Source organism: Caenorhabditis remanei, chromosome IV, assembly GCF_010183535.1.
Source record: "Caenorhabditis remanei strain PX506 chromosome IV, whole genome shotgun sequence".
In the NCBI taxonomy this organism is placed as follows: Eukaryota; Metazoa; Nematoda; class Chromadorea; order Rhabditida; family Rhabditidae; genus Caenorhabditis; species Caenorhabditis remanei.
In genome coordinates this window covers 10141240-10152850 of record NC_071331.1, presented here as the reverse complement: position 1 = coordinate 10152850, position 11611 = coordinate 10141240, and the positions used below count along the sequence as shown (strand labels likewise).

The following is an 11611-nucleotide window of genomic DNA, read 5'->3' as shown; positions in this document are numbered from 1 at the left end:
AACTTCCGAGTTTGCTTCCCAACAACTCTGGTCTGGATATAATGATTAGCACGACACGCGTATTACAACCCCCGCTCTACCGAAATCGATGAAAATTGTGTGCGAACTTTTCTCTGTGAACCGTTTCGAGAGATGTCTGGGGGTGTACTCATAAACCTCCGAGTGCTTCAATTTTTTGGACCCCGGGTACCAGATTACGGTAGCTACCGTAACCCGAAAATTGTAAAAGGGTTCCAAAACGAAAAAGGGGAGACGAGACTGGAGTGGTAACAACCTTGACCCGTCAGCATGACACCAAAAAAATTGGACCGGTTACTGTAGGATTACGGTAGTTACATAGTTTTAAACGTTAACAGTCGAAACTCAATATCTTAGAAGGTTTAGATCCTCCCTGCTCAAGTAGTTTGATAAATTCGTTAACTCGGTAATGCTGTTGCTTTCTCTTGAAGCACTTCGCAGATTTTCCGCTGCCATAATCCTAAAAAGGTACTGTAGGTACAGTAACCCGAAAATCGGGAAAGGAGGTTCAAACTGAAAATAGTGAACCTACAGTAGCGAGCATAAGTGAGTACCCCTAGGTACTTTTATGTGTAACTCAGCTGAATCATGTCCGTTTTGCCTAAACTTTTTTTTGAAAGGAAGCCAAAATATTCAGCAATACAAATATATGTTTTTTGAAAAACTTCCATCACTGATTTTTTCGATAATCGATGTTTCCTGATCTTGATTTGAAAATCCGAAAAAAAACTTTTTATTTTTCTCTTGGAGTTATTGAGTTTTTTATTTTAAAATGTTGGAAAATGATCAGATAAACGAAAATCTATGTTGAATTGGCTTCTCAACTCCTGAGCATCGTGCTAGAGCTCCAGAAGTCAAAAGTAATGCATTCGAAAAAATCTTCATAACTCCTCAAAAAAGGTTTCAAATAAGCCAAAACACGCACCAAAAGACGTGTCTTGTGTTTTTCTACAAACCAACATTAAAAAATTGCAGATTAAGAAAAAATAATTTTTCTATTTTTTTTCACTAAAAATTTTTTAAATTCCTATTTTTTCTCAATTTCTGGTATTTTCTGACTGCAACACAAACAAGGAACACATAAATGCGTTTTATGATGTGTGATCAAGCATCTTGCACGCAGTTTTTGAAAGTTATGTTTGTTTTTCACCAAAAAAAATACCAGAAATTGAGAAAAAATAGGAATTTAAAAAATTTTTAGTGAAAAAAATTAGAAAAATTATTTTTTCTTAATCTGCAATTTTTTGATGTTGGTTTGTAGAAAAACACAAGACACGTCTTTTAGTGCGTGTTTTGGCTTATTTGAAACCTTTTTTGATGAGTTATGAAAATTTTTCCGAGGACACTAATTTTGACTTGTGGAGCTCTAGCACGATGCTCAGGAGTTGAGAACCCAATTCAACATAGATTTTCGTTTATCTGATCATTTTCCAACATTTTAAAACAAAAAACTCAATAACTCCAAGAGAAAAATAGAAAGTTTTTTTTCGGATTTTCAAATCAAGATCAGGAAAAATCGATTATCAAAAAAATCAGTGATGGAAGTTTTTCAAAAAACATATATTCGTGTTGCTGAATATTTTGGCTTCCTTTCAAAAAAAAGTTTAGGCAAAACGGACATGGTTCAGCTGAGTTACACATAAAAGTACCTAGGGGTACTCACTTATGCTCGCTACTGTATACTTTGGCAGTGACACCCTTGGCACCTTAGGACAAAACTCCAAAGAATGAGAGCCCAATTGGCAGCAGCATTCCGAAATTTCCAGAAGTTTCCAAAATGTTTCAAAAAATTCTAGAAACTTCCAGATACATCTGGAAACTTTCAGAAAAATCTAGAAATTTATAGAAGTTTCCAACCTTCTCCGGTGCCTTCCAGAACCATCCAGAAAATTCGAGAAAATTCCGGAGGTTTACAGAAGATCCGGAAGTTTCTAGATTTTTCCAGAATTTTCTAGAAACTTTCGGAAACTTCCAGAGAGGCGGGAATTCGATTCTTCCGAAAAGTTCCAGAAGCTTATAGAAAATTTGAGTTCCGAGGGGAATTCAAATCTTCCGCAAAATTCCAGAAACTTCCAAAAAATTTAAAATTTGGTGGGAATTCAAACTTTCGAGAACCGCCAAAATACCAATGACGGCTTAAGAACCGATGAGTGGCAATGTTGCGGAACATTACAGAAGTTGTGGTAGAGATGGAATTTTGAGAAAACATTCCACAAGTATATGTTTACCATTTTCTATATATGTCTTAATGGTTGATTTTTGAAACAAAGTGAGATCACACGACCGATAAACAATGCTACCAGTAGCTCAGCGATCCGCCATGGCGTGACGGATGACTATACTAGGGGTACAAAAAACAATAACTTTTTTTTGAACTTCTTCAAATTTTTGCGCAGTCACAGAGGCCGACTTCGAAGTTGAACTCAAAAAAAAGTTACTGTTTTTTTCACATAAAGTGCTTCATTTTGATGATTACAGGTATGTATGCTTGAAATAAAGAAGAAAAAACCAGTCACACGTCTTTTGTGATGGCTGGAAAAAATACAAAAAATATTGGAAAAGCATGGAGGAACGAACCCACAGCCTCTCGACCACTACACGCGCCCACAACCGCTGCGCCACTGATGGTTGGGAAATGTGGGGTTAGGTTGTGGCAACCCAATTCGTCAGATCGTGAGTCTCGTTGTAAAATGCTTAACCATAGGAAAAGTTTGACGGCTCATAACTCGGTCCACGGGAACATTTTGCAGATTTTTATTGCAGATTTGGAATCCTCAGGGTCGAAATTACCTATGGTCGAATTTATAGAAAAAGGTCAACTCGGTTCGTCGTGTACTTCCCTTGTGAGAGTGACATCCCAACATCTTTATTCTCACACTTTTCCACCGATTTTTTTCTAATTTCCCTACCTTTTCTCACAGAATATCTGAAACTGTATAGAAATGTGTCAGAAACATACAACAAATACACTAAAGCTATCATTTTTGGGTATTCAATGAGAAATAAACGTCTTAAATGAGAATTTTCAACACAATGACACGAAAAAAGTTGCAACTATTCTATTATATGTCAAGAATAACTAAATTCAGACCTTGAAAGTATTCAGTCTCACTGGAATTCAGTCAAAACTTGCTGGTAACGACTCAAAATTGGCGATCCCGATTAAATTATTGAAAACCGTTATTTTTCAACCCAAAGTCAACCAAAATTGGCTCAAACTGACCCGATTTCTACACAATGTATTTTTTGTTTTCAATCAATATATTCAGTAGATTAAAAGGGGCGGAGTCGAATTTTCAGTACTTTTCTTACTGAGATCTCAAGTGTTATCAACCATGTGAAAGGGAAAACGGGTTAAACTAATTTGAGGGATCTTTATGGAATGTTGGATTATCAACAACTAGACAAAGTATCTAGATCAGTTCTACATAACTTTAAGGTTGTATTTTATATGAAAGCATGATATCTGCTTCCTACTAATGGTGCAGTTCTGTTTCCTGATGGAAAAACACAATAAACATAGAACTATCGTATCTTTTTTCCGAAAGTGAAGAGACTAGAGAAATCGAGGGAAGACTACTGTAGAGATATTCTGCTAAATATGAAGAGGGTCATGGGATGAGGGAATGGGCAATCGAGGAAAATTTGGAAGATGGGCGAGACAACGATTTCAAGACTTTGAGAGTTACATGGCAACATCTTATTTTTCGCCGTTTTCCACCGATTTTTTTTCATTTACAGTACCTGTAATCTCGGAAGGTAGTTGACGAACGAGTTGAAAATGATGAGAGTCGTGGAGTCTGAAAAAAGAGAACTTTTAATAAAATCAAGACCGCTGACTAATCCTTACCGACTCAAGAAATAGGGGCTTTACCGAGCGATTTGATAACGAAGGGGAGCTTCAGAATGGATAGAAATTAAGAACTGATTGAGACGTGGATCTTTTGGAAGAGAATGGAAGAATTTGGAAAAGTAGAGTAGGCCTTGACGTCAGTTCAAGTGAAAAATATTCCATTTTTCTCTGAAATTTTATGAAAGTTCACGGGTTTCTTTTTCAGTTTTTTCAGATTTTTCTACAAGAAAAGAAAATGGAGTAAAGAAACGTGAAGTTTATTTTTGATTCTCAATAGTTGGCTAAATATGGATTTTGGCTAGATCTATTAGCCCAACACGCGTCTAACAACCGCGCTCTACCGAAACCGAAGAAAATAGTGTGCGAAATTGAGAGACGCAGAGAAAAAGAGACATTTCTCAGGGGCATTTCGATGGAGCGCTATTTTCGATGGAGGTTGTTAACTGTGAAAAAATTGAATTTTTTTTAACTGTGCAAAAAGTCAACTTTGAGACTCTTAACGATGTTTACTTTTCCAATTGGTTTTAACAAAAACACGAATAACTTTACACAGAAACTAGATTTGAAAAAAATGAATTACAGTTTTGCAATCAGTGTATTAGGTTGATTCATAATTTTCTGCAATTTTCGAGGTTGCCGGTTGTCGTTTTGATTTCTCGGCGCAGGGGTTGTTTTTCGATTTGGTTGTTTTTGTGTTTGGTAGACCTACTCAAGTTCTTGTTACACTTTCAAATATTTACTTCTCGCTTTTTTTCTCGCCCTGAACGGAGCTTGGATTTACACGCAACTTTTTGCGTTTTTGAAACATGATTTTGTTTTTATTTGTTTCTGGACTAAAAATTACGTCATTCAAAAAGAAGTTGCTGATGTATGTTAACAAAAGTCTCCTTGTTTTAACCCAAATACATTTTGATTCAAAAAATTTGAAACAAGAAACTTGGATCTGACTGAAAAATTTCTTCTCTTTCAGCGGTCCGAGCTAGATTTGGAGTTATTGCAGGGAATCGTAGAAACGGATCTGTATCAAACCACCCTTAGGTTGTCAACTTTATTAAGGGTGACTAATGTAACTGTAGTTCATGGATAGAAACCATTTATCGGAATGAGAAAATTCGTCGTTACATAGTTTAGCGATAAAAACTGAAGTGTAGTGATTGACAGCTTCTTCTTGCAACAACTTCATGGTGTGATTTCCAGTGAAATTCTGTTGCCACGCTGACATATCTGCTCCACAGTCTCCCCATGCCTTCTCCAATTCTTCCCTTTTTTCTCCTTCCCCATTCACTGCCGTCATCAACATTCTGTAGTTTTCCTGTGCTACTCTGCAAGTTTTTTGTGTTTTCATATTCCCCATTTTAAGTTATTCTTACTCCAACTCTCTCTTCAATTCTTCCAACTTTTCCCTCATTTCCCTTTCTACTTTTCTTGCATCTTCTTCAATCATAGCTCTTTTCCTCCCACAGCATCGCAAGCAGTCCATATCCGGTTCCACTTGGCTCAACAATTCCCAGTCATCTTCCGACCACAAGCCCGAGCACACTGCGTGATTCACCTCGGAACATGTGGCACATCGAAGTGGTGTAGACTTGAAGACCCCAGCTTTCTTCATCTCGTTGTCACGAAACAAGCACCATTCAGCAGAGCAGGGAGATGTATGTGACTGAGCTGGGATGATAGTGCTAGTTTTAAATCGGCTCATGACTTGCAAGACTACTTCGAACGAATCTAGATGTTGTTTCAGTCCGTTATACTCTTTTTCCTTAACGTTCATGTCCCCTTTTGCATTTCTCATCGCTTTTTTTTTACTTTTATCGATTTTCGTGTTAGCCTTGTTGTCGATATCCATAGCCAAGTCGAGAAGAAACTTGAAGCCATACCGATGAGCAACTCCCATAAGGATGTGCAACGAGGGTGGCACGATATTTGCGAGTCGAACATTATTGAAAACAAACGCGGATCCGGGAATAACGCTGTTACTGTTTTTCTCGTTAGCCCTGTCCAACAAATAGTCAGCTTCAGTTCTGGCCTTCAAACATCGACCTCTTTCATATGACCCAATTTTCACTCTTCCGTCGCTGAAGCAGTGCATGCAACTTTTCTTGGCTGCTGCACCTTTGTGGCCAATCATCTGATATTGAAATTTGAGGTCTCCGGCTAAATACTGTTCGACCGGATAAGATGTCATCACTCCGCCGATGTTGAGCTTGATCTCTGTCAAGTTATTGAGTTGCTCGATGGTATCTGCGAGATACTCCTTGATAGCTTCAACTTTCTCGTCATCGGTGAACATGCCAAGCGGGACAATGTGGTAAGCACTGTTCGGTGCAACAACGTTTCCGATAGTTGCGCAGAGCTTGAACTCTCCTCCACCTTTATCTCCTGAAAGTAACTTATCCATTCTATTCTAATGTTTTCCATTTTACCGCTAATACACATCCAAATTGAGTTCCCTGCGGATTCATCAAAAATCAGTTTATCATTTTGAGCCAGATGTTCTAGTTCCTCAACCAAAAATTTTTCCAGATCTACTAGCTGTACAACCACGACATCCTTCGTTCTTCCTCCTTCAGACTTCTGGATTCGTTCGACTCTGAAGAGATTCCTGGAAGCGTGCAATCTCTTCTTGACGGATGGATCGGAATGATGGGAAAGGATTCGGAACGTGGCGCTCGTCTAGAATGGTACGCACTTCTTCATAACCCGCTCTGCTCAATCCGACTTTGTGATACAGAGCGTACGCTTCACCGTCTTCTAGTCGTGTCTTCATTTTTCCCATCTTTCCCATCGCTTTGTAAACATCTCGGAAATACATTTCCGATGATGAATCTCCTAAAATTTTATCCTTCGTAACACGTTTTAAATTTTGATTGTTAACCTGAGATTTTCTCGAGTTCTTCAATTCCAGACAGAACTCGGTTCTTCTGGGCTTCTCGGCTTTAAAGAGAACTATATGGTTTCTGTTGTCCTCCCCACTTTTTTGTACCTTTCAGTTCTTTTTTCATCTCAGAAATCTTATCACTCTATTCGTGCCTCGCTCTTTTCATGCTCTTCACATCATTCTCCAAAGACAGTTCCCTTCCTCGTTTCCCGGTTTTCAACTTTTCAACCTCTTTCACCAACTTCTGTTTTTCTTTCTCGTTCTTTTTCATTTCCTCCTCCAACACAACGTTTTTATTGTACGTCTCCTGAAACTTTCTAGATTCCCTTACTCCCTATTTGACTATCAACCCGTGTTTTCCTTTCCCATCTTGCGCGTTCCCTTTCTAAGTGTTGCACAACTTTTCGGTGTCCGTCTTGTTCCCGCTCGATTTGCCTTTTTAGGACTGTTTCTTGGGCACTTTTACGGAGATTTTCGCTTGTTTCCAGTCTAAGTTGTGCTTCAAGCTCAGCGATTCTCGCTCTAAGAAGTCATCACGTTCCCTTTCCTCAATTTCGATGATAACTCCATCCAGGGGCATCTGAATTAATTAAATAATGCATGCATTTTTTCAGGTGGACGGATCGGTAACAACAAACGATGACAACACTGCAGTATCAACTAATGGATTTCTTTGAGGTCAATTTTTCCATGAATCTATCCGTAAATTCTGCTTACTCCGTAGTTCAATTCACATTTTCAGCGAAATTCACCGGTGGCCAAAGACTGATAGCTGCAATCCCGCTAAAACAACTTCAACGACAACAATGCTTCAAAAAAAATTCTAATTTCTTTAATCACTTATTAATAAATAATAAAACTATTTCCATTTGGTATTCTTGCTTTCCAAAAACGTCGAATTGCTACTCACTATGGAATCTTCATTTATCCCGAAATTCGTCGGATTTTTTATCAGAATCGCTCAGCTGGAACGTGATTTCCGAATTATATTCGAGTTTTTCGTTTCGAATCTCATTTTTTCTCTCCAATTATAGACTTTTTGACTAAATTAATAATGATAATGCAAATTATTTTTTGTTTATCCCAAAATTCGTCGGATTTTTAGTCAGAATCGAGCAGCCGGAACGTGATTTCCGAATTATATTCGAGTTTTTCTTTTCGAATCTTTATTTTTTGAGACTAAAAAAATTAAAACAATAATAATACAAATCATTTATTCAAAAAACGTTATTTAAAACACAACAATGATTAATTAAATTCCTGGCAGACTGCCAAGTTCGAACTTGGCACTCAGCCAATCGTTTTTGGCACCATGCCAACCGCTGTGCGACGAAGCGCGTTTACGCGACCTTGCGTCATTCAACCCTGTGAGCAAGAAATATCGATTTTTGTATCACTTTTGTCGAATTCAGCTTGAAAATTGAACAGATTTAGAAAAAAAAACTGCAAGAAACATTGTCGAAAAAAAAGTCGGCAATTCCGGCAATTCGGCAACGCGGCAATGCCACTCGTCCCTGTCCCTGACCAACGAATTCAAATTTATGCAATATTTACAGTTTTAATAAATCTACAATTGTTTTTCTAGTTTATCTTTGTTAGTGTGCTTTATAAACTACATTTTTACAACCATAGTTTTTTTCCTGTCATAAATCATTAGTAATTTTCATAACAATGCCTGAAAAAGAACGACACTCCAATCAACAAAAATTTCTCGACGTAAATTGAGCAGCATTCTCCTTGTAATTGCATAAATAATCATCAACGTTTCATTGTCATAATGTTTCATAAAATTGATATATGGGGCAAAGCCAGTACCGGAAAGTTCCTCACTTCCTAGACCTGGTTCATCTAAACAATTCGGTTTCCGGTCTATTCTGTTTCCAAATCCATTCCCTCGTCTTGATAAAAACACAACGAATGAAAAACCACAGTATCGGAAAAATGAGTTGGCCTTTTTGTTCTTTGCTTTGAAAACTTTGTGAGGTGTGGTGTTGTTTCACGGCGGTTGGCGTCACACTCATTAATCACTCCCGCCGTGAAATAAGATAGGGATCTTGATACTGAGAAGATACATTCGAAACCTGTGATTCTTTACTATGAAGTATGTAATTTTCCTGTTTATTATTTTCCCCTTAACTTTCTCATACAACTTTCTAGTATTCTGTCCATTATTCGGTCATAGTCACACAACTTTCTTTGCGAAAATTGCAGATACTCTTTCAGATGCAGGACATAATGTGGTACGTTTTGAGCAGAGCTCACTATCAGAATTTTGAACAAAAACTGAAAAAATTCAGACATTTTTCACACCAACCGTCACCAGAAAGTATGCAAAAATCAACTACGTGAGAACTTCCAAAAATGTGATTCACTTGGAGCCAAGTGAGCAACTTGCACTAATTGGAGACAAATTTCAAATGAGTGACCCTTCGAAATTCTGGAAACAAGACTCATCGATATACGAGATCTTACCAATGATTGACACGTTTTTCGAGATGTTTGTGGAGCTTACTAAAGTGCTCGAGGAGAACTTAGAGCTGTTAGATAATCTCAAAGAAGAAAATTTCGATGTGATGATATTCGAAAATATTGTGCCACCTGCTTATAGTGAGTTTTTGATTAGGTGAAATGCGCTCTATTGACATTCCAGGTGTCCTCGACTACCTTCAAATCGAAACTTTCATTCCCTCGACCTCCATTGCATTTGACAATAGTTTATTGTATTCGATCGGAGAACCATTCATGCCAAGTGCCATTCCATGTTGGTTTAACTCAAAAACTCTTTTCTGTCTTTATAAATTTCTTTTCAGTTCCCATATCTGAGTTCTCTGATAGAATGAGTTTCAGTGATCGACTTGTCAATTCAATCAGTATTCCGATCATGAACACTTTCCTTCCGAAACGAGAATTTAAATCTTTCCGTCCACCGTACTCCTTCATTGAGATGGCTTCCATGGAGCCTCAGAGCTCTTTTATTTTCACAAATTCCAATCCGTACATTGATTATCCGCGTCCAACACTGGAGAAAAATGTTCAAATTGGTGGGATTTTAGTGGATATTGAGAAGTTGAGAAATATGAAAGTGGATGAAGAGTGGGATCGGATTCTGAACATGAGATCAAAGACAGTTTTGATTTCTTTTGTTTCTTTTATGTTGTCAAAGGATATGCCATTGGAGTATAAGTGAGTTATGGCTTCGGAAAATTTAAATACCACACGGTTCGTAAAGAAAATTTTCGAAAACTACTTTTTTTTTCGGTTTCAATATGTTTAGTTCCCAAATCTCATGGAACTGTTTATTGGTATTTACGTCTCTTAATATCAATAACTAATTTTTCAGAAAATCTCTAGCAAGAGCCATGGCCACTTTTCCAGAAGTCACATTTATCTGGAAGTATGAATCAGATGACTCTAGTACCTTCTCTAAGGAAATCGAGAATATTCATTTCTCGAAGTGGATTCCACAGACTGCGCTTCTCGGTTAGTTTATTTCAAAATTCCAATTTGTAATTTCCATTTCCAGGTGACTCTCGTCTATCTGCATTCTTTACTCACGGTGGTCTTGGCAGTGTTAATGAAGTCAGCTACTTAGGAAAACCTACTATCTTGGTAAATCTTAAAAAACCGTGCCTTCATTCGTACCTTCTTATTTTCAGTGTCCAATTTTTGCTGATCAAATGAGAAATGCAAAAATGCTTGCTAGACACAATGGATCAATTGAAATTTCAAAATATGAATTGGCGGATTCAAATAAGATTGAAGAAGTCTTGAGGATCATTTTGTTTGATAAATCGTGAGAAATCTATATGACTTAAAAATACAAATTTTGAAACAATTTCAGATACCGATCGTCCTCTGAAACTCTTGCATTACAATTGGCTAACCAGCCGGTGAAACCGAAAGAACTACTAGTGAGACATGCTGAGTTCGCAGCAAGGTGAGCTGTTTTACGAGACACACTGTTGTAAACCCCCAATCATTAAGCCTCAAAAGATACAATTTCTATTAAAGACTTATTAATTTTTTCAGAAAATTGAAAATATTTTAGGACACCGTGAAACTTAAAAAATAATCTCCAACGTTGTCTTTAAAAACGTTTCGTTTCTTCAGACTCGGACGTCTGCCGTCACTGGATCCATACTCTCGACAAATGTCATTCATTGAGTATTTTCTGATTGATATTGCTTTTGTTGGATTTATTTCTTTGTTATTAATCTCATTTGTATTGGTTCTCATCACGAAGCGAGCTTTCAGTTTCATCAGATTCGTGTTGTCTTCAGCAGTCAAACTGAAAAGTGATTGAATGTTTTAAAGGACGTTAATGAGAAATAAAGTTAAATTGAGTCACCTTGAAGAAACCAAAAAAAACAAATCCAGTAGATAAAATTTAAAATCTTTTATTTACTTTTTTCTCAAATAAATTGGTTGATCAATCTGTTTCTTTTTTCATGTGGTTTTCATTTCGCATTTCATTTCTGTTTCCACACTACATCTAAATTTGAGAAACAGAAAATTAATTCACTTTTTTGATCAATTGAAGATCATTTTCCCTCGGACAATCAGATAAAAGCAAGTACCGCTCAAAAAGTTTTCAACTTTTGGATTTTAGAGCTTGTTTCAAACTGGTCCGATTGACCTGAAACTTGGAAGACATTTTTGGATTCAATAAACGTTCTGAGTGAAAAATCGTGTTTCACAAGTTTTTTGTAAAATTTTCGAAAATCACTAAAATTCGATAGATTGAGTACAGCTGATATGCATCAAAAAAGAGTTTACAGTTGGAGTTTTTGAATGTTAAAAAAAACTTGTCTGATATATTTATCTTCCGTGCTGTCAAAGTTTGGTAGTACTAAGAAATGGAG

The 11611-nt window shown here is 37.1% G+C and overlaps 1 protein-coding gene across 1 annotated transcript; it reads left to right on the top strand.

Moving 5' to 3' along the window:
* Nucleotides 1-9166: 9166 nt before the first annotated feature.
* On the top strand, nucleotides 9167-11052 carry GCK72_013119 (uncharacterized protein; the record flags this gene model as incomplete). The annotated part of the gene is made up of 8 exons (XM_053729658.1): nucleotides 9167-9356; nucleotides 9400-9510; nucleotides 9560-9932; nucleotides 10090-10229; nucleotides 10273-10358; nucleotides 10406-10542; nucleotides 10591-10686; nucleotides 10860-11052. 8 exons carry the CDS (start codon nucleotides 9167-9169, stop codon nucleotides 11050-11052), a joined length of 1326 nt encoding a protein of 441 aa, XP_053584430.1.
* Between the last annotated feature and the right edge of the window lie 559 nt (nucleotides 11053-11611).